Consider the following 23,825-nt stretch of genomic DNA (forward strand, 5'->3'; position numbering starts at 1 on the left):
TCCTTAACCACTATGCTACCAGGGAAGCCCCTCCGTTTGCTTTTGGTGAGACACAGAACCTATTCATCTTATCACTGCAGGTTTGTGCTTGTTGACCGATGCCCCCGCATTTGCCCACCCCTCATCTCATTTAGTCTGGGTGACAACCCACTTTACAGATGGAGAAACTGAGGTTTAGAGAAATGATGTGATGTGGCCAAGGGCCCCGCCATTCTGACGAGAGCCAGCCTCTTTGACCCCCTCCTCAGGGGCCGCTCCCGGGCCCACTGCTCTCCCTACACAGGTGGAAGCAACAGCAATGGGCCTGGGACACACCTGGGCGGGCAGCCAGGCCAGGGCTGTGCTGACCCTTCCCAGCCATTGTGCCCCCCCCCCGCCCGTGGACTTGTGCCCCTGGGGCATTCTGCACGAACCCCTTTTGTTCTACAGGATCCCACAGAGAAGGCCCAGCCTTTCCCCATGGGCGTGGCCAAGGGGCAGGTCTCGCGGGGCCCCCATGACAGCAGCACAAATGGTGAAGCCCCCCAACGCTGGGCCCGAGGCTTGGGCAGCGTTTAGCCTCTTCCGCCGTCAGCCGTTCCCCGCCCCCACCCCGCTCCCTGGAGGATGGGCGTAAATGCCACTGCCCACGTGCTTGCCGGTGGCCGGGTGCACAGCCAGGTCAGAGGCCACTCGTGGAATCAGGGTCCAAGCACGTTTTCATTGGACAGTGAGGGGATCTCAGGTTCCAGACTCGTAGCAAACTGCTGTTCAGCTACTTAAATGTGTCCAAACCCGGAAGCCGTCCTATTGGTGTCTAAGAATAAGACCTTAACTCGTGTAGAATTTAACCCCAGTTTCAGGGCTGTTTCCGTAGAGAAAAGCGTCCCAGGCCCTGTTCTGAAGACCCTGAACTCTGACCAGGGGTGATGACAGCCCCACGGTGGCCGAGACCCTGTCACGTCCCAGGTGGCCCTGCAGGACGGGGGCAGCAGCTGGAGAGTGTCCAGACTTCTGTAGGGGTGGGTGGGGTGGGGCCCCAGCAGCCGCCTTCCATCACCCACGCCTCCCTTCTACCTCGGCAGCCAGCCCAGCGTTCGTAACTCCGAGGCCTCAGGACACACGTCAGGGCGAAGAACACAGCGTCCTGAGGCCTCGCCAGCAGCATTTATTCAGAGCCTGTACTTGTTCCGCAAGTAAACATTTCCCGGAACCGTAACGTTCCGACTCTGTCCTTGGGTTACAGAGAGCCCAAGGTGGTTGTAAAGGACATCGTCGTGGGAACCATGTCAGCTCAGAGCCCACGAGGACAGAGCACCTGTGATCTCCTAATGCTTTTCTGTCCAGTGCCAAGAGCTATTTTTCTTCTCAATTAAACATTTCAGAGATTCTGCAGTTATCACGAATGCATATTCTCTGCCAATGGATTAGAAACTCAAAATATTTTAACGTGCGAAGGTGAGGAGAATAATGGCACAAGACCAAAATGAATCATTTTCTTCCTGGTTGCAGCTTCCACTGCTCTCACGCTTCGAATTCTCGGTTGCTTAAGGAGTCGCTTGGAAGATGAAAACCGCAGCTCGCTGAGCTGCCCAGAGTGAGGCCGGGACGGTCTTCCCCGGGGGGAGGGAGGGAGCGGCCCCTCGATCCACGGGGCCTCCTGCTTCCACGTCACTCTTCATCTCATCAGCCACTCTCTTTCTTCCCAGTTTTACGATTTTAATTGGATTTCCTGTGCTCGTGCAGCCAAACTCTGCCCTGGGCGCTGTGTGTGCAACCTTTGTTGGTTTCAAAATTAATTAAATTCAAGGGGAAAAATCAGCTTCCACAAAAGCCACATACAGTGAGGGAACTGAGAGACAAAGCAGTTGGGAATGGGAGTCCCGTGAAGGAAAAAAGAGTTTGAAGACCCCAGAGGACCCTTGGACGACGCGGGAGCTGTGATTGCGAAGCTGCTCCTCGTTTGGACCATGGGAGCCCGCAGAGTCGTGGAGGGGGGGTGGCGGTGGCCCAGGCCTGCGTGTCCTGGTGCAGTGAAACCCTGACGCCAGCCAGGCTCGGCTCGGGGCGCCCCGTCACCACATCCCGCTTTCCATAAAGCAATGTCTCCCCAGTCTGTGTCGCTCTCCCAGCAAAACCTGCCTCAGGTGTGCGCATCTTCGTCTTAGGCCTTTTTTCTTTCAATCCTTGGATAAAGGGTTTAATCCCATTAAGAGGCTCTCAGGACCCCCTGCCAACCCCAGACCCACGGGGGCCACACCGGCAGCTCCTCTCCCCCTTTTGCCTTGTCCCAGCCTGCTGAAGCCTGCAGGGAGAGCAGGCCAGCCAGAGACCACGAGCCCCTCTCGCTGCCCCCACCCTTATCATGGGAGCCTATGGGTCTCCCGAGCCGAAGAGGCTTTCCTGGCATCAAGGTCTCAGCCTCAGGTGGGCGGTCGTTCCACCTGGTGCCGTCTGCCTGGTCACCTGACCCCCCAGGCCCCCTGACCCATCATGCCCCAGACCCGGGGACTCTCCTGACCCGGTGGCTCCTACTGCGGCCCGTCGGGTGGACCCTGGTATCCTGACCTCCTTCCTCCACCGACGGCTGTCTGGAGGCTTCTGGTCAGAGCACTCCCTGGCCAGCCTCCCTGCCTCAGTGTCCCACCCGCTGCCCAGCGTTCCCGTCTCTCTGACCTCCCAGGATGCTGAGAGTTGGCAAAACATGAAAAGTGCTAGAAATGAGCACCCGTGACAAGCCTCGTGGGCCCAGGGTGGCCTCCTTTTCCGTTATTGGGGGTCTCCCAGATGAATCCAGAAGGACCCCAGGGCTGTCCCCACTCCATGGCCACCACCCGCGACTCAGTCACCACATAGGATTCTGCGCCCGCCCTGCTGCCGCGCCGCCCTGCTGAAGAACAGCAGCGTCAGTGACGTGCAGGCACCCTGTGCTGGGCGGACACACCAGGCAAAGCGGTCCATACGTCTCCTGCATTATATATTTGCTACTATCGTTCTTAAATAAAGAGCACTTCTGCTAAATTTAGCCAAGAGAACTGTTTGGCATATCCGCCTTCGCATGCTCCGAGTGCACACATCTCTTCCACGTTCTGCCATATTTTCCTAAAAATAGTTTTGCAGTCTCCTCTCAGCTTTCGGACCATTGCAGTAACTCTTTGCCACTGACCGCTAACGTCACCTCCCCAAGGGTCCCCATCCCTGGTGTGCTCAGTCCTTCCCTGTCAGGCGCCCGCGAGCTCTCACTCCCAGGCCCTGCAGGACCCCTGACGTACCCATGTCAGAGGACGGTCGGGCGGGGACATGCTGAGCAGCCTGTGGGAGGTGGAGGCCAGGACTGGAGCACCTGGAGGTGCAGGAGGGCCTCACACTCGCTTCCGTTACGGTGGCCGATGGCGTTCCGCTTCCGAACAAGCACCAAGGGCGGTGGCTTCACTTCATTCTGCATCAAAGGGCAGGAAGGAGCTTCGCCGTGGCTTTCAGGGGCACGTGAGGGCCACACTCCCGCGTGGACCACTCGTCGAACGATGGCGAAAATCCATTTTCCTCTGACCCGTCCGCACCAACAGTGACTGAAGACAGGGGCGGGTTGGGTCAGCAGCAGCGAGGCAGGCAGGGCAGGACCTGGGGGTTCAGGACGGGGGAAGCGGTGCCAGTGGGACTGGGCGGCAGCCGTAACCAGCACCACATACCACGCCGCCCGCTGACGGTCCAGGCAGAGATCTGACCGCCGGCAGAAGCGTGATCAGAAGATTCGCGAGACAGACGCGATTACTGGCCAGTTTCACCTGAACCTGTAAGCGTGATGCTTAACACTTGCCCGATAGAGGAGTGAGTCTTTCCAAGGCCAAAGGAGAACCAGGGCGAGGGAGAGGAGGTTAGCCAGGACATCTGCAGAAGCGGGGTAGGTGCCTGGCTCCGGGAGGTTCTCCTACAAGAAAGGAGAGGAGGGCACAGAAATTAGGGTCGAATAATGGAGAAGCAGCTCAGGAGCGCGTAGGAAGCAATGCAGGTGTCCAGGGAAGTACAGAGAAACAACCCGCCTTCGGGGAAGGAGATGCAGGGTGCCTGCGAGGCAGGCAGCCCCAGCCTTGCAGGGGTGAGGGGCCGAGCCAGGAGCGCACCCCACTGCGGACACCAGGCCGTTTCTGTAAGACAGCCAAGGGGGCCAGCCATGTCCACAGCCCTGGGGCATCAGGCAGGACTCGGGGCTGGGGCCCCGGCACAGCACTGGGGGCACCAGGCCGGTCTCAGCCAGGAACAGGTCTCTGAGGGAGGGTCCGATCTCCCTGATGACCCCCTCTTCATTGGGCTTGTACATGACAGCCTTGCCTGGGGGAAACAGACATTTGAGGCCCAGGCAGCTGGCAGTCGGCAAAGCTGGGCGCACCGGCCATCCCAGCCAGGCGCTCGAGGTGGGGACGGGAGGGAAGGCACCGTTTCTGGGGCAGGTTGGGGACAACCAGGACATTCACTGGGCGATCCGGTCAGTTTCTCCATGTGACGTACAAGTTCAGGACTAAAAGTTTGTGGTCCTAAGAGATAATTGAAGAAAATATGGCAATTAGCAATATTTGCTTTACTGGGTACTCGCAATCTCTGTTAAAGACCTAGGAAAAAAGAAGACAGAGTTTTGGAAAGGTTCACCTACCAATTGTCAGGTTGACACTACCTGTCGCATGGGTGTGATCTGAGGAACTCGAGCGGCTGGACGTGGGCCTGGAGAGGCCGCAAGCCAGGCAACGTGCTGATGAAGGGCAACCAGTGGCCTCGTTACTGCAGGTTCCCTGTAACAGTTCGCCTATATTTTCTGCTTTCTCAAAAATCAGCAGATACTTAACTCTTGTGTTCAAATAAAATCAAATTTTAGGTCCCCCCAAATCACTTAAATTTATGCTGTTTGACAAATCATTTCTCAGTGACATTTGCTTCCCACCAGGGACCCTGACAGGACAGCGAGGAAACTTCCCTCTGTCGTGCGTTTCCTGAAACCTGTTTTGAAGCGATGTAGTAGCCGGGTTGGTGCAGGGCAGCCGACTGGCCGGGGCGCCCTGCGGCCTCCGCGATCAGTGCGCGGGTGCGCGGCGGGCGTGAACGCGGACATGGCGCCCGAGCTGCACACATGCACCTCCTCAGCTCGTGAACGGCGAGGCCGTCCTTCCTAAAGGGGCGTGTGCTGTGACGTAGCCTCAGCACCGGTACCAGACCTGGGAGCTTTCGAGTTTTACACAGCTGCCATCTAACCCGCCGTCTGGGTCCCAGGACGGTTCTCAGGGCATGTCTGCCAGCACAGGCGGCACTGGCGCACGTGACCCAGCCTCTTCCCGCCCCTCAGCCTTGCTCTTTCATGTGTCGTGTTTGGAGAACATCGGCCTCGACCTCACAGACGTCACAGGCTCTCGGAGGGGTTTGTCTGATGTTTCTAGAATCAGATGCGCGTTATCTGCCAAAGGTGAGGACGCTTGGTAGCAAAACAAAGTCTCCCAGTCCCTCTGTCGTCGCCTTTTCTTTATCATAAACTCTGTGCTGTAAGTAGGTCTCAGTGGGAGAAACTGCTCCAGAATATCTGGAGGTTTCTTTGCCTCAGAAACGTCGTATTTGGATTTTTAAAAGAAAATCCATTTTCCTCTAACACGTTCACACCAGCAAAGGAGTGCTCCCCGTAGCGACTGAAAAGAGGGGCTCTTTGCCAGCCGGTCACGCAGCCCTGGCGACTGTGCCGACAGCTCCAGCCCCGCATCCCCAGCGCCACCTCCTCTGAGATGTCACCGCCGGGCCCACGGCCAGAGCTGCCAGGTGCCCTGCTCCCAGCTACACAGCAGTGCAGCTTCCATGGGAAATCAGCCCTGTGGCAGGTGGGCGTCAGTCACGATGAGCATCCGGACGCCCCCCCTCCTGCCCCTCCACGAAGCATCAGACAGACACCTTCCCGACATCTCCGCTCGTCCTCAGGAGAGAGGTGATCTCGGGGACAAGGAGAGCAATGTCACCTGTGTGTCACCCAGACTGGCTGTGCCGGGTGCCTGGTCGCTTCTGCCCGGGGCAGTGCTGTCCAGCGCCCTCTGACCTGAGAGCCCAGCGCCCCCCTGGGGTCGGTCCGCTTCCTCAGACGGCCCTGAGGGCTGCAGCGAGACTGGAGGAGGCCCCAGCGCAAAGCCAGCGTGCTTGCGTCTCCCCTTTGGGTTCCTGCAGTGCCTCTGACGCCCACAGACTGAAGGGGGCGCCGCCGTCAGCAGGAGCCCTGCCCGTCCGCCTGTCCTTGCGTCCACCCGTCCCCTCACCCTCCACCGCAGCGCTGGTCAGGGCCGCGCGGGCGGCGGGAACCACGCCGGGCGTAGGGGTGGGGGACCCCAGGTCCTCTGCGAAGCAGACTGTGTACAAAGGAGGCTTGACTCAGGAGGACTCGGGTCGTTGGGCTTAATAGCCTTGAAGACCTCTTTCGTCATAAAAATGGTTTTTATTGTAAAATCAAACCCAGTCACATGAGTCACTTAGGGGCATTTACTAAGAGTGTTTACAAGCTCTTTACTGGGATTAGCTCGTTTAATCCCCCGACAAGCCCATGAGGTAATGCGCTGGTTTTCATCATCCTTTTATGGTTGAGGGAAACTAGTCCACAGCCTCATCAGTGGATAGCACTTACACCACAAGCCCCAGAGTCCTCACGCCCATTCGCTGTGGATTTTACTCTTGGTTGCGTTAGACCAGCCTGATGATACCGCGGGCTGTGCTTTGGTGTGGAGCACCTTTTCGTTTGCCTGTTTGCCATCCGGTCTGTTCTGTGGCGAGGTGCCTGTTAACGTTTTTGGCCCATTTTAAATTGGGTTGTTTGTTTTCTTATTGTTGAGTGTTAAGAGTTCTTTGTATGTTTTTGGGGGTTTTTTGCGGTACACGGGCCTCTCACTGTTGTGGCCTCTCCCGTTGCGGAGCACAGGCTCTGGACGTGCAGGCTCAGAGGCCATGGCTCACGGGCCCAGCTGCTCCGCGGCATGTGGAATCTTCCCGGACCGGGGCACGAACCTGTGTCCCCTGCATCGGCAGGCGGACTCTCAACCGCTGCGCCACCAGGGAAGCCCTCTTTGTATGTTTTGAATAACAATCCTTATCAGATGTACCTTTTGCAGATATTTTCTCCCAGTGTGTGGCTTGTCTTCTCATCCTCTGCGTTTCTTTCACAGGGCAGAATTTTTTAACTTTATTGAAGTCCACCTTATCAATGATTTCTCTCATGAATGGTGGTGCCTTCGGTGCTGTATTTTAAAAAGCATCATCAACTCAAGGTCATCTAGATTTTCTCCTATGTTATCTTCTAGGAGTTTCATAGTTTTGCACTTTACATTCAGGTCTATGACCCATTTTGAGTTAATTTTTGTAAACGTGTAAGGTCTGTGTCTAGGTTCATTTTTTGCATGTGGATCCAGTTGGTCCAGCAACATGTGTTGAAAAGGCTGTCTTTGCCCCATTGTATTCCCTTTGCTTCTTTGTCAGAGACCAGTGACTATTTACATGAGTCTGTTTCTTTGCTCTGTTCTGTTCGTTGATGTGCTTGTCTGTCCTTTCAGCCACACCAGTGTCTTCATTCCTGCAGCTTAACAGTCAGTCTCATGACTCTGCTCTGGGAACCCCCAGCTCCTGCTGCCACCTGTCCCCCACTGTCCTGGGGCAGCTGTTTGTCCTGTGTCCTCCCTTCCCTCGTGGACCCAAGGAGATGGTTGATGTTCCAGTCCTTTCAGAGTTCTACTTATTGTTAGGATGCAGTGGTGCGTCCACGCTGCTTACATGCAGAACCGACCGATTCCTCTTAAAGGAAGAAAGCTGAAAGAGACAAGTAACGTTCCCCAGGGAGGGCGGCCTCCGAGGGAGGGGACGCTGGGGTGCGGGTGGGCTCTCAGCCCTGCACCGTGGTGGCCTCATGTTCTTAAACTGACCTGTCACCCCCAGACTCAGGTCCCCCATCTGTATAAGGGGAACGTGGCAAAAAGACTCCGTCTGCTGCTTCACAGGCTGTTGGGAGGAGTGAATGAATTAACTTTTGTGTTATATTTTGTAAATTGCAAAGCACCCAGCACTATTAGGTTATCATTACAGTCTCCTAAGCAGAATAAGTGGGTCTTAAAAGATATTTGCCAACGACTTTCAGGCAGAAAAATTCAACTCATAACATTGTTGCATATGTGACAGTGAGCCTCACTCGTCCTGAATCTGAGATGGTGCCTGAGTCTGGGGAGTAGCTTTGATGACTGCGTGCGCTTTGGACCACATTCCCATGAAAACAGGCTGTCGTTTCTGATGGTCTCTAAAACATCTGCTTTAAAACAAAGAAGCCTCAGCCTTCCATTTTTCAGGTGAGAACAGGCACCTCCTTGCACCTGAGACAGAGGCTGTCCCTTGGCCCTGGCGAACGCTGCTGGTCCAGGGGCTCCGAGGTCCTTCCGCAGCCCTGCTCCAAAGCCGCCATGAGAAAAGGCCCCGGACTGGCCACTCCACTCGGCGCGCTCTGCTGAGTGAAGCAGACGCTGCCCGCTCGGCCCTCTGCCTGCTGCCACACAGGACATGGCGTGTGTGGGCCCCTGCAGCGCCTTCTCGGAGGAGCCCAAAGACCTGGCCGAGGAATCAGAGCTGAGGTGCTGCCCTGGGAAGCCAGGGAGCCGGGGAGAAGCAGAGTGAGCCTCACCCGTGACTAATGTCTCCACGGGGAGCCCAGACGACCCTGCCGCACCGGCCAGCGACGTCGCCCGGGTCCCCAGCACTTGGCACGTCTCCTCCAGGCCACCCGCCCATCCGTGCTGCCCTTCAGCTACTAGGTGCCCCTGCTCATGCCTCAGCCACTTGCTCTGAGTTCAGAGTAAGAGACGCGGGTCAGCATTTTTCGGGGTCTGTGTTGGTCTTATTTACCCAACAAGACCTACATACCCCGGAGACAGGGGCTGTGCCTTCTGTTCCAGGGGGACCCGTCCTTAGACAGATGCTGGGTAGCCATGGTGGTTTCACTCGCATTCCCTCGGCCCTTCGTGCGAAGGTTAATCGTTACTAAAAGGTCTGGGAGGAGCCACTGTTTCCCAGACAGTGATGCACGTGGCATCAGCAGGTTCAGAAGAGAACACGTCAGGGTGTTTCACGTCAGCCGAAGAGTGAGGCGTCGGGCCGGGCAAGGTTCTAATCAGAAAGTTTCCTGAATCAGGAACCTCTGGTCTAGCCAAGGGGCTTTCAACTTTTTTTAATTAAAATCCACAGTTAGAAATGCATTTCACACTGTGACCCAACACAAACATTTCACAAAGCCACATTTTCTGTGCTACCTTCTTTAAATATTGGTTGTTACCTAGGAAATTGATTGCGTGGCCCACTACTGAGTTATAAATAGGGTCATCGTATAAAAGGTCAGCCAAACCTGGCCTCTCAAGAGAAAAAGGGGAGCTATTAATAGTCACTCCAGGACAGCAGACATAAACCAGGCCTGGCCCAGGCAAGCGGAGGCTTCAGTCGCCTAGTTATGTCTCAGTGTTTGGAAACACTGGCCGGCCCGCAGTGTTCCTTGAGGAGGGCTATGCGTGCAGCTCCAGGGCCATGTATGATTGTGGAAAGTTAGGGCTGGAAGACGACTTGCACGCCACCCGGTCCCACACACTTGCTGGGGACTAGGAAGCCGCCCTGGGTGACAGCCAGTGGGGAAGGGCCGCCATCTCCTCCCAGGCAGGACCCCCACGGAAGGCTCAGAGTGGCGGGTCCTGTGTTTGCCCACCGCAGTCCCCTCAGAAGCGTGGAGAAAGGGGAGCGTATTCCTGACCTGTTTTCCTCGCTGGCGGATCACGTGATGATGGCGACACATGTTCAACTCCTTTTTTACAAGTAAATCCAGTCTCAAACTTGCGATTGTAACGTGTGACTGTTTGAGGACATCTTCCCTGGTAAAACCTTGCGGTGACAGGAATCCTGGTACGTGTGCATCCGGTGTCGGTGGGGGGCTCATGCCGAAGCCCTGGAAATGTGTCCCCCGGCTGCCCCTCGGGCGTCCCACTGGCGACATTCTCAGGCCCACCATTGCGGACCGGTGTTCGTGGACACCTGTCATTTAATCATCTTCGGGGGCAAGTACCCCCCCACCCAGGTTGTCCTCTGCTCTGCACACTGAGTGAGGCCACAAGCCCAGGAATCGTCCTGTGGGCCTCACGCTTAAACAGTATGAGGACTTTCTGTAAGAAAAAGAATACAACCTTAAATATAAAAGTGAATGTTTATTCAGGATAAGAAAGGAGATGGCAGGGTCCTTTTTATGGACCTCAAGCATAGGGGATGCCCAAAATACTTACAAAGAAAAGAGTTAAAAACTGCAGAGTGTCCGACGTGTTCTTTGATCACCTTTTGTTGGCTTAAGGAAAACAAGCCCTTATAGATGTCTAGTCCTAAGACTTCTATAAACTCATAAAGCTCATAAGAATGAGTGTTGGGAGGATGTCATCCTATTATCCTGATAGTGTCAAAAATGAATATTAAATTCGCCAGACATTTGGAATAAATCTTTTGTGTATCAAAAAATTATCACAATGGAACATTTAAATAAGTCCCCCACCCTGACAGGGAGCAGCACATTCTAATCTCAAAGAAGTTACGAGGGGAGAGTGAGCCCTGGACTCACTGCGTTTCCCCCAAGGACTTGCGCCTTTAGTTCTGTTTTGTGAAGTTTGTGGTGCAGATTATGGATGTTACAGGTGGTAAAGAAAATAGGTATTTTCTCCCTTAGGGACTTGATAGTAATTTTACTAGGAACTGAAGACTGAAGGCCCTGTTACAAACCCGTGAACAGCGGACTGTTCTCGTGTGGTGCGTGCGTAACTGGTTCCCGTTTCTGCCCCTCTGATCATACATGCACTAGTGTGAACAGGAAAGGGGGGACCTTCCAAGAGGAACACATGAGCAGTACACCAGCCCCGTCTCTTCCCCGTTTTCATGTATTTACTTCAAAATTACCATTGTACTTAATGTACACTCTGCTTGTTTTGTTTTATAAAATATATCATGGGGGCTTCCCTGGTGGCGCAGTGGTTGAGAGTCCGCCTGCCGATGCAGGGGACACGGGTTCGTGCCCCGGTCTGGGAGGATCCCACATGCCGCGGAGCGGCTGGGCCCGTGAGCCATGGCCGCTGAGCCTGCGCGTCCGGAGCCTGTGCTCCGCAACGGGAGAGGCCACAACAGTGAGAGGCCCGCATACCGCAAAAAAAAAAAAAAAAAAAAAAGTAAAATATATCATGAACATTTTCTTAAATCAGTCAGTATCCTTCGAAAACAAGATTTTTAAGGGCAGTGTGATATTCTATTTTATGAATATGCTGAATTTACTCAATTGTTCACAAATTAGGTTTTGTCTAATATCTTGTTATTTTAATCAATAAACAAACCTGTGCACAAATCTCAAATTCCTGGTTAAAGGATGTGAAGTAAGACAAGGATATTTTTCATCTTTTTAATTATACTGTCAAACGGCTTTCCAAAAAATGTGCCAGTGCATGTTTCCACTAGGAACAGATGTGATGCCCATTTAGCTAATACCTTCACCAGCAGTTTCATATTTTTTCAGTTATCACCAATTTTATAAAACAAACAAAAATGCTCTCTTATTATTTTAGTTGCACCTGGTTCACTGCTGATGGGCTCAGGCTTTTCCTCGTCATGATTAACTTGTTTGCTTTGCCAGCTCCCCTGCTGAGGTGTCTTCCTTCCCATCTACCAGGCTTTCCCGAGAATCTGTCGCGACAGGTGTGCCTTCCTCCAAGTTGGGTTTTCTTGTTATGCTGCCCAGTATGGAAACTCTGAGCTGAGACATCCAGGTAGAGCGTTCCTGAACTGGTAGCATTGGGGAGCCTGGCAGATGCAAACACGGGTTCTTCTGGAAGAAAATCCTTGCCCAGGCCTCCCAAATTCCCATAGATCAACCCCAAAGATGAGCTCACACCTAAATGTACAAACTACACAAAGAACCAGTCAGCAGATGACGAACAGTGAAATTACATCCTCGAAACTGGAGACAATGGATTCATCTGGCAAAGAATACAAATAAGTGCATTTAAAATGTTTTGTTAGGGCTTCCCTAGTGGCGCAGTGGTTAAGAATCTGCCTGCCAATGCAGGGGACACGAGTTCAAGCTCTGGTCCAGGAAGATCCCACGTGCCGTGGAGCAACTAAGCCCGTGCACCACAACTACTGAGCCTGTGCTCTAGAGCTCATGAGCCATAACTGCTGAGCTTGCAAGCCACAACTGCTGAAGCCCACACACCTAGAGCCTGTGCTGTGCAACAAGAGAAGCCACTGCAATGAGAAGCCCAGGCACCGCAACAAAGAGTAACCCCTGCTCGCCGCAACTAGAGAAAACCTGTGCACAGTGACAAAGACCCAACACAGCCAAAAATAAAAATAAACAAAATAAATAAATTTATTTTTTAAAAAAAGAGGAAATTGAAAATAACCAAAAATGAGATACTCTAAAAAAGACCTGATCTGGGGGAAAAAATAGACCTTAAAAAAAAAAAGAAAATTAAAACATACAGAAATCTGTTGCATTTCTTTACAGTAACAATGAAATATCGGAAAGGGAAAGTAAAAAAAAGATCCCTTTAAAAATTGCATCAAAAAGAAAAAAATACTGAGAAATAAGCCTGACCAAGGAGTTAAAAGACTTAAATGCTGAAAACTATAAAACATTGATAAAGGAAATTACAGATGATTTTAAAAATGGAAAGCTATCCCATACTCTTGGATTGGAAGAATTATTATTGTTGAAATGGCATACTACCCAAAGCAGATTCAATGCCATCCCTATCAAATTTCCCATGACATTTTTCACAGAACTAGAACAAGTAACCCTAAAAATTATATGGAAGCATAAAAGACCCAGAATTGACAAAGCAATCTTGAGGAAAAAGAACAAAGGGGAGGCATAACCCTCCCAGACTTCAGATGATGCTACAAAGCTACAGTAATCAAAACAGCATTGTATTGGCACAAAAACAGACACATGGATCAATGAAACAGAAGAGAGAGCACAAAAATAAACCCACACACCTACAGTCAATTAATCTTCGGTAAAGGAGGCAAGAATATACAACGGAGAAAAGACAGTCTCTTCAGCAAGTAGTGTTGGGAAAGCTGGACAGCTGCATGTAAATCAATGAAGTTAGAACACTCCCTCACACCATACATAAAAATAAACTCAAAATAGCTTAAAGACTTAAATATAAGACGGGACACCATAAACCTCCTAGAAGAGAACATAGGCAAAACATTCTGTCACATAAATCAAAGCAGTGTTTTCTTAGGTCAGTCTCCCAAGGCAATAGAAATAAAAGCAAAAATAAACGAGTGGGACCTAATCAAGTTTATAAACTTTTGCACAGCAAAGGAAACCATAAACAAAATGAAGAGACAACCTACGGAATGGGAGCAAATATTTGCAAAAAAAGCGCCCAGCAAAGGCTTACATTCTAAAATATACTAACAGCTCATACAACTCAATAACAACAAAAAAACTCCAAACAACCCAATCAAAAAATGGGCAGGGACTTCCCTGGTGGCACAGTGGTTAAGAATCCGCCTGCCAATGCAGGGGAAATGGGTTCGAGCCCTGGTCGGGAAGATCCCACATGCCACAGAGTAACTAAGCCCGTGTGCCACAACTACTGAGCCTATGCTCTAGAGTTCATGAGCCACAACTACTGAGCCCCTGTGCCACAGCTACTGAAGCCCACGTGCCTAGAGCCCATGCTCCACAACAAGAGAAGCCACCACAATGAGAAGCCCGTGCATCACAACAAAGAGTAGCCCCTGCTCGCCACAACTAGAGGAAGCCCATGTGCAGCAATGAAGACCCAACATAGCCAAAAATTAATTAATTAATTAATTAAAAAAAAAAAACGGGCAGAAGACCTAAATAGACATTTCTCCAAAGAAGACATACAGATGGCCAATAGGCGTATGAAAAGATGCTCAACATTGCTAATTATCAAAGAAATGCAAATCAAACCTACAATGAGGTATCACCTCACACTGGTCAGAATGGCCATCATTAAAAAAAATCTACAAGTAATAAATGCTAGAGAAGGTGTGGAGAAAAGGGAGCCCTCCCACGCTGTTGGTGGGAATGTAAATTGATACAGCCACTCTGGAGAACAGTATGGAGGTTCCTTAAAAAACTAAAAATAGAACTACCCTAGGACCCAGCAATCCCAGTCCTGGGCATACATCCAAAGAAAACTATAATTTGAAAAGATACATGCACCCCTATGTTCATAGCAGCACTGTTTACAATAGCCAGGACGTGGAAGCAACCTAAATGTCCATCGACAGATGAATGGATCAAGAAGACGTGGTATATATATACAATGGAATATTACTCAGCCATAAAAAGAATGAAATAATGCCATTTGCAGCAACATGGATGGACCTAGAGATTCTCATACTAAGTGAAGTAAGTCAGACAGAGAAAGACAAATATCGTATGATATCACTTATATGTGGAATATAAAATATGATACAGATGAACTTATTTACAAAACAGAAACAGACTCGCAGACATAGGAAACAAACTTATGGTTACCAAAGGGCAAAGTGGGGGAGGGATAAATTAGGAGTTTGGGACTAAGATATGCACACTGCTATATGTAAAATAGATAAACAAGATCCTACTGTGTAGCACAGGGAACTATATTCCGTATCTTATAATAACCTATAATGGGAAAGAATCTGAAAAAGAAAATATACGTGTGTGTGTGTGTGTGTGTGTGTGTGTGTACACACACACACACACACACACACATATAACTGAATCACTTTGCTGTACACCTGAAACTAACACAACATTGTAAATCAACCTTAATTTTAAAAAATGAAAATCAAGTAGGTATATCAAACAGCACATCAGATACAGATGAAAAGAGAATTCTGGAACAGGGAAGGTAGAAACTGCCCGGATGCAGCAGAGGGACGAGGGGGCGGGAAATAGAGCAGTTTCTGGGCATCCGGTGGTGGCCCAGCGTCAATCGGATCACAGTCTCAGCAGGAGAAACGGAGACCCCGACCACCGCAAGCACCGTGAATAAAAGAAAATGCACAGCCAGGCCACTGTGATGAAACTGGAACACACCAAATTGCGGAGAACCTTAAAGACAGACTGCGCGGACGCAGCCGCCTCCCAAGTGGGGGCCTCGTCCGCACCCAGAACCCACCCGCTGAGCTGCTGCTCAGAATTGAAAGAGAAACAAAACCCGATGGGTCCACAACCAGCAGACCCCCACTAAACGTGCGTAGGGAGTGTGCTTCAGGGGAAAGAAGAAACCGGAAGGAAGAACTGAGAATCAAGAAAAATGTAAGACAAAAAGGCAAACATGGGGAAACCCAGCAAAGACAATGTAAAGCGATACTAAAGGGCGGGCAGCTAAGAACAGGGGGAAGCGGCACAGGACAGCGAGCAGCGCAGACACACGCGTGAAGGTGTGAAGGCTCACGGGGGCGGGGTCAAGCCTCGGGGTCGGCGGTGGGCCCCCCGCAGTTTTACTCAGTGGCCGGTTAGGTTCTGGCGTCTGTCAGCAGGTGCGTGTGCGGTCATCACGTTGTTCTCTGTGCTTTCAGTGGGTTTGAAATATTTCATTTTCCAACTGTTTAACCTGAACTGTTGCCACAGGTGACGCGGTGGCAGCTGCCCCGAACACCCCAGTCCTGCCTGTAATCCTGCGTCAGGAGGCGAACAGGAGAGGGACAGAACCTGAAATCAGGGTTTCCAAGGACGGTTCGGAAGCCCAGCTCTCCCTCTGCTTTCTCCCCCGCAGGCTGGAAGCCGCGAAGCGACAAATCCCACACGCCGACCTGCGAGGCCTCAGACGGGGTCGCTCGAGGCAGGATTTGCTGTTTCTTCACACTTAGCTCCGCCGTCTTCGCTGCCTTAAGACCCAGATCACACCAGGAGTTCACTGGGGGAGGAAGAACGCACCCTGCGGGAGGCAGGCGGCAGCCCCTACGTAGGGCGGTGTCTTCCTGGTCCAGACCCGCTTGGTTCTAGCGGGAGCTGGCAGGGTGGCCTCGGGGAGGACCGCAGGGCTGGGCCAGCGCCCACCTCAGCGGGCTGCTCGCTCCTGGAGGTTAAGACGGGCTCAGTGGTTTTCCTCTCTCCCACCCGGAAGGCTGAGCGCGTCCAACCTGCTGCTTCGGGGCGGCGCCTCGAGGCCTCCTCCGAATGTGGTCCCCACGTCCTTGCTTCCTTTGCTTCCCCAGGCGGCTCCCTCCATGCAGGCTTGCTTTATGGAAACCATCCCAGATTGTTCACAATGAATTATATGGGAACAGGTTGGTGTTTAGAGTGCCATTTTGGGCTCAGGATGGAGGTGGAACTCCAAGACAAGGCTGCCTCGTGTGTTCCAGCATCAGCAGCCCATAGCCCCACCTGAAGGGAACACACGGTGGGATCAGGAACCCGGCCCGTTGTCCAATGCCGGCCACCAGTAGCTTACAGATGCACTTTCCTCTCTTTCAGATCACGTTTTATATTCTGGTGAAGGCCATTTACACCCTGGGCTACAGTGTCTCTCTGATTTCCCTTACAACCGGAAGCATAATTCTTTGCCTCTTCAGGTAAGTGGCAGAAATGAGCAATCCTGCCAGAAACGTGAGACAGGAAGTCACCCATTTAAGCCGTCTCGGCCCATCAGAGGAGGGCAGAAACCCCTAGCTCCAAGCCCTCCTCTGTGCCGAGCCAACCAAACTCCCTGGGAAAATGCCAGCATGAAATATGACGCTAATGTTGACATTTGTATTTAAATACTCTGCATTGCTCATATGAGGAGACAGTACTGACCATGGATAAGAATGCAGTTCAGGGGCTTCCCTGGTGGCGCGGTGGTTGGGAGTCTGCCTGCCGATGCAGGGGACACGGGTTCGTGCCCCGGTCCGGGAAGATCCCACGTGCTGTGGAGCGGCTGGGCCCGTGAGCCGTGGCCGCTGGGCCTGCGCGTCCAGAGCCTGTGCTCCACAACGGGAGAGGCCACAGCAGTGAGAGGCCCGCGTACCGCAAAAAAAAAAAAAAAGAATGCAGCTCAACTGTTATTTACTAAACAGCAATATGCAAATGCTTTGAAAATACAGAGGCACCCTGGCCTTCCCCTCCCACTCAGAAGCACCCACATCTGGGCCTCACAGTGGGTGCTAAGAGACACTGTCATTTGTTCAGGAGCATGAGGACAGGTTCAAATCCTGGGTCAGTCTCTTAGCGGCTGTGTGACCTTGGACAAATTGCTTAACCTCTCTGTGCGTCTACATGGAGGCTGATGGAGCCTACATGGCATGTGGGAGGTGCTCTCTGAACGGCGCCTGTTTTTCCCCTGCTCCTGGACCCTCCTAGGTCTGTGCTAGGTCTCTGGGAGTTAATGACAGACGTTGTGTGGCTGGTGGTCAGGGTTCAAGGATGGAGGTCGACGCTTCTATCTGGGAAAAGGTTCTAGTTTTTAGGATTAAATCTGTGTCTTAAGCATCACTAGCCTTAAGTAAAATGGGTGATATCCAGCTTATTTTAACAGGGTTTTGATCACCTGTCAAAAAGTAGTCTGTAGAGAACAGAGAGCATTATTTGGGGTCTCAGGAATTGCAATTCGAGAAACACAGACTCAGGTAGAGCTGAGAGGGTTCCAGGGAAGAGAAGGAGTCGGGGCTTGTAAAGGCAAGAGCCGCAGGTTGTTGAAGTTGTCTGGCAAGAGTTAGGATTGGCTCTGATGCAGAAGGAAATATTGTCCTTAAGGGACAGGCTGCCACAAGGTGTTCAGGGGGTGGGGTCTGATATGTATCTGAGTTTCTGGAACACTGTGCAGACCTTCTGGACGCCTCGTCAGGACAGTGAGTGGTCAGAGCTCAGATCCCGTCCGGCTGAGACGTGGTGGCCTCACTTCCTCGCGGCCTCTGGCTCCATCTGGAGGTTCTCTTGGCAACACCAACTCCACTTTTATTTTCCTCCCACACACCACATATCTTATTTCCCTTTGCTAAAATATAGTTCAAATGTTAGCCGGTCTTCATATAAAATCAGTGATATAACAAATGGAGTGTTTTTAGAACATGAGGAGGTCCATACTTGGAAGAAAACTGAGTGAGTGGAGGTGATGGAGCAGGTAGCGGAGATCTCAGCAGACGTTAAGTGGTGCTCCTCTAGTTTCAGGCATCTCGGCTGTGTGAGGTAGTTGATAATTCTCAGAAAGAATGAGGCAATGCCTTTAACCCAGAACTGCACTTTGAAGAGTGTGGGGAAGACCTATAATATTTTATATGATAAAAAAGTTCTTAAAAAAACCCTGGTATTATATTAATATTTGTTCTGCTATCTTCTGCATTTTATTGTACATTTTTAAATCTTGAAATTGTTAAATATAAAAAAGAAAGGAAACATTTAGGGAGGTAAGCCAGCACAGGGTAACTTGAATTAGAACATGTTCAGTTTGTTTTTAAAGAGCTCCCATGCTGAGCAATCCATATTCTTGACAGCAATTTCCCTCAGGTTTGCACTTCATGATGTATTTAACAACTAGCCAGCAATAGCATTCTGGAATTATTGCAAATACGGTCATGATCCATTAAGAGAGTCTCCAATGCTTTTAGGCACATCACAGTCTTCTTTACATGGACATCATTCTTCAGCTGCAGGTGACACTTCTTAGTTAGAAAAAGGACATGTCTGCATTGGCTGTCATTCTGCTGGTTCAGTGTGTAATGATCCCAGGAAAAAGTGCCCAGAGCCCAGGGATGGAGTACAGTCCCAGGCTCTGCCTTCAACTCGGGCACCCTTCCCACTTCCGTCTGCTGATGCCACCTCCCTGGAGAGCTGAGAGACTGAGTTAATTCTAAAATCCATGTTATAAAAATAACACGCTCCATTGTCATGGTGATTACACCCAGGAAACGGAATTCTTTGCAGTCTTCGAACATTTATTCTCCAAAATATAGCCCATAAGCTACGAAAGCATCAAGCAACCATGTTCTTTTTTTTTTTAACCTCTTAATTGGAGTATAATTGCTTTACAATGTTGTGTTAGTTTCTGCTGTATAACAAGGTGAATCAGCTATACGTATACATATATCCCCATATCTCCTCCCTCTTGCGTCTCCCTCCCACCCTCTCTACACCCATCTAGGTGGTCACAAAGCACCGAGCTGGTCTTCCTGTGCTATGCAGCTGCTTCCCACTAGCTATCTCTTTTACATTTGGTAGTGTATATATGTCTATGCCTCTCTCTCGCTTCGTCCCAGCTTACCCTTCCCCCTCCCCGTGTCCTCAAGTCCATTCTCTACGTCTGCGTCTTTATTCCGGTCCTGCCCCTGGGTTCGTGAGAACCATTTTTTTTTTTAGATTCCATGTATATGTGTTAGCACACGGTACTTGTTTTTCTCTTTCTGACTTCACTCTGTATGACAGTCTCTAGGTCCATCCACCTCACTACAAACAACTCAATTCCGTTTCTTTTTCTGGCTGAGTAGTATTCCATTGTATATATGTGCCACATCTTCTTTATCCATTCATCTGTCATGGACACTTGGGTTCTTACTTTACAGTGGAGAAATGGAACATCTCATTTCTTCATCTCTTTCTTTCCCGAAGGGCATGCAGACTTGGGTATCAAACGCGGGGCCTGGTTCTGTGTGGGGGTCGTGGGCGGTCACTGTTGCTGGCACCCTCGAGTGTGGCCTGTGGTCCAGGCACTGACGAGGCAGCCCCGGTCCTCACAGGCCCAGGAAGAGCAGCAGTAATTGCTAACACACTGTGCTTGTTAATTGGGTCCTTACGACACCTCCACCAGGTAAGTGCTCTCACGTCCCAGCTTTACCAGTTAGAGGAGGAGGCCTCGGAGGTGCCGTGTGTCCCAGGCTGCTGAGCGGGTGAGCGCAGGGCCCCGAGCCACCACCACCTTCACCCCGTTCGCCTTCGGGAGTCCATTCGTGCCCCCATCAGGGGGCGGATTCCAGCCTGGCTCATCTGGAGACACACTTTCAGTTACATCCGTCATCCGTTAGATCAGTACCTGGAGGTGAAACTTTAAATGTGTGGCGAAGCGTCGCTGAGAGACCCGGCAACGTGACTCGTTTGGACAGCTTGCTGACCTGGGGGGGCTGTGCTCACCTGGGGGACAGCAACAAACCCCAGCCCCGCTCAGTGGAGAGACATGGGGAGAGGGAAAGGGAAGAGGAGTGGAGAAAAGAAGAAAAGAAAGAAAAGGGTTTGGAGAGATGAGAGCTCCCAGCACGAGGAGCACACGAGGCCGAGGCAGCGTCGAGCCTGCAGCCGTCGGACCACAGCGCAGGGTCACTGAGCTTCAGAACTGCTCCTGTGTCGTATTTAATGTCGTCATTACCGAGGTCTGGGGTCACGCTGAATACACAGAAGTGGACTTTTCTGAGTGAAGTGTGCATGCAGGGACGTGGGCAGGGCTCCACATGCAGCGTGATGCTTGTCCCCAGGGAGCACAGCGCCCAGGTCGCCATCCAGCACGGTTAGCACCAGGAGCCGATCTCCAGGCCGCTGCGTGTCCGTCACCACCCACTTCCCAGAAGGTGACCGCTATTCAGAGTTCTGACACCACGCACTACTTTTGCCTATTTTAGGATCTTACAGAAGGAACGCCCCAGTCTCCCCAGTTCAGCGTTTTGCAGGGAGGTTCTTCCGAATTGTTGCGTGCAGTTATCCTGTTCTTTTTTATTGCTGTGTGAAGATAACACAACTCATTTCTTTGTTCAGTGTCCACGGAGACGTGGGTGCCTCTCGGTTTGGGGCGACCACAAGCAGGGCTGCTGTGGACATTCTTGTGAGTTCTCTCCTGCACGCGCGTACACAGTTCTTCAGATGTGCGTGTGTGTGTGCACACTTATATTTATATTCATGTTTACTTTACGTTCATATGTCTCTCCTGTCGTAGGCCATGCACAGGTGTAGCCTCTCCAGGTACTGCACGTGCCCACCTGCCTTGCGGAGACCCCTTCCACTCCACCCCCCCCCCATTGTCTATAGTAATATAGAATTGTGTTTTTAATGTGCATTTCCCTGGTGAATAATGATATAATGTGTTTGGAAACTTTTTTTCCTGCAGGACCATTTCAAGTGTTTGCTCATTTTTCTATTCAGCTGTCTGTCTTTTTTTAAGTTAATTTTTAGGAGTCCTGTGAGAGCAGCCTTTCGTCAGATATGGGTATCACAGATTTTATCTCTAGCACTGTGGTTCGACTTTACACCCCCCTAATGAGTCTTTTGATCAGCGAAAGGTCTTCATTTTAATGAAGCCTATTGACCATCTATCTGTCTTTATAGTCAGAGCTTCCTGAGCCTGTTTAAAATATCTCTGGCATGTTCTTCTTTGTTATCATCTAGAAATTTTTATTATTTTAACTTCTCATGTACAGGTTTATGATCCACTGGTGATTTATTTTTGTGTATGGTGTGAGGTAGGGGTTAAGGTCATTCGCTTTCTCTGTATTCAGTTTCTCCAGGACCATTACCTGGAAAGCCCACCTGTGCCAGTGCATTGCAAAGGCATCTTTGTGACTGTGTATCAAGGGACTGGATGCCCTGCTCTGTCCTATTTCCCTCTTTATCTATCACGTGCCGTTTTTACATTGCTGTCATTGCTGTGCCTTTATAATGAGCCCTGACTTCCAGCAGTGTAAATCTGTCAGCTCTTCTTTCTCACTAGGAAGAGGTTGGTCATCTGCACTTACATGTGAATTGTTTTAATCAGCTTGTCAGTAGCCATTAAAAAAACTCTCCTGGGATTTCATTTTGGATTGCATTGGATCTGTAGATCAGCTTGGATAGACTGGACATCTTTACAGTTTTTAATCATCCAACCAGTGATTATAGTAGATCCTTCCATTGGTTTGGGCCTTCTTAATTTCTTTCAATAATATTCTGTGGTTCTCTGAGTAAACATCATGGACGTCTTTTGATAGTCATGCTGAGGTATTTGTTTATGCTGTCGTATATATTTGTGTACACATAACGTTTAGAAAAGGAATTGACATTGATATATTGATCTTGCTTCAGCAGACTTGCCAAACTTATTTATGAATTTTATAATTATTCTGTAAACTCATCTGGATTCTTCTTATATGCAGCTCAAGTTTTTGTGAAGCACAGTATGAATAGAAGTGATGATAGAGGACCACCTTTTCTTATTTTTGAGCTCAGAGTGAAAGTTCTCAATATTTCACTTGCAAGCGTGACGTTTGCTGCAGATACTTTGAAGATACTCTTTACCAGATTAAGAGCATTCCTTTCAATTCCCAGTTTTCTGAGTTTTTAATCACAAATGGATGCTGAATTTATGATGATTTTTCTGCGTATATTGAGACGAGCAGATGGTTTTTATCATTTGTTCATTTAATGTGAAAAAATACATAGGTAGATTTTCTGATATTAAATCTACCTTTCGTTCCTAAAATTAACCCTAGTTGGTTGTGATATATTATCCTTTTACTATATAACTGGGTTTAGTTTACGAGTGTCTTGTTGAGGATTTTTGTGTCTACAGTCATGAATTTGATATAATTTTCCTTTCTCGTAAGATAGGCTTTGATATGACAGTTGTGCTTGTCCATAGGTGAATAATAAAGTGCCCCCTTTCCTATCCTGTGGAATGATGTGGGTTAGATAAGGTGCTATTTCTTCTGTAGCGTTTGTGGAATTCACCAGTGAAGCCATCTGGGCAGAGAGCTGTCATGTGGGAAGGTTTTCTTTTAAGGTTCAAGTTTTTAAAACAGACATATGACAATTCAGATTCTCTGTTTCTCCTATGTTAGTTATAAGTTGTATTTTTCAAGGAATCTATTCATTTCACCTACATTTCTATATCTCTTATTATATTTTTCACGTATGTAAAAGCTATACTTATATCTTCTTTCTCATTCCTGGTATTGGTCATTTTTATTTTCCTTCTTTGTATCTTGATGAATCTTACTGCATAAAGCTTTATCAGTTTTATCAGTGTTTTCCAAGAACCAACTTTGGACTTTAATTTTCTCCCCTGTATGCTTATTCATTAATGGACTGGCTTGTGCGCTTCTCTTTATTGGCTCCTTCCCTCTGTGTTCTCTGGCTTCTATGTGGGCTTATTCTAGCTTAAGTTAGGTGTGTGTTCGGCCTTCCTTTGTTTAAAATGCGTTTATTTATACCTATGCATTTCCCTCTCAGACCTGCTTTAGTTCCATCTTCTACATCTAAATATGTGTTTTCCGTTATCATTGAGTTCTAATTTTTCTAAACTCTTCTTTTAAATTATTTTTTAACTCATAGGCTACAGAAAACTATAGATTAATTTCTAAGCTGAATAGAAAATTAGTAACAAGTTGGATTGTGGCTTAATTCATGGTAATCTGGCTTGATTCATGGTAATCAGAGAGCATACCACATGAATTAAATCCTCTACAATTTGTTGAGACTTGATTTATGACTCAGAATGTGGTCTATTTTAGTAAAAGTTTCATTTTCATTTGAAGACAATATAATTTCCACAGTTATTGGTTTGTATGCTACATATGTCATTTACATAATTTTGATGATCATGTTATTTAAATATTCTAAATTTTACTGTTTGTTTTAACTACTTGTTCTATCAGTTACTGACAGACATGTATTTAAATTCCCAACTATAATTGTGGACTTGTCTATTTCTTCTTTTATTTCTTTCACTGTTTGCTTTATATATTTTAAGGTTATGTTATTAGGGGCATACCCATTTAATGTTTTATTTTCCTATTAAACTGTCCATGTTTAGTAATGTCCCTTGATTTTAAAAAATCTACTCTTATATTAATGTAGTTATATTAGCTTTCTTTATTTG

At 49.4% G+C, this 23,825-nt stretch overlaps 1 protein-coding gene across 1 annotated transcript in view; it reads left to right on the forward strand.

Moving 5' to 3' along the window:
* VIPR2 (vasoactive intestinal peptide receptor 2) overlaps positions 1 to 23,825 on the forward strand; it is a 68,001-nt gene that overhangs the window by 29,376 nt on the left and 14,800 nt on the right. The window contains exon 5 of the mRNA XM_082662209.1: positions 16,493 to 16,590. Coding sequence (XP_082518335.1) covers positions 16,493 to 16,590 — 98 coding nt within the window. The remainder of the gene's footprint in view (positions 1 to 16,492; positions 16,591 to 23,825) is intronic.

This window comes from Grampus griseus, assembly GCF_964374135.1.
Source record: "Grampus griseus genome assembly, chromosome: 9".
NCBI classification, from domain to species: Eukaryota; Metazoa; Chordata; class Mammalia; order Artiodactyla; family Delphinidae; genus Grampus; species Grampus griseus.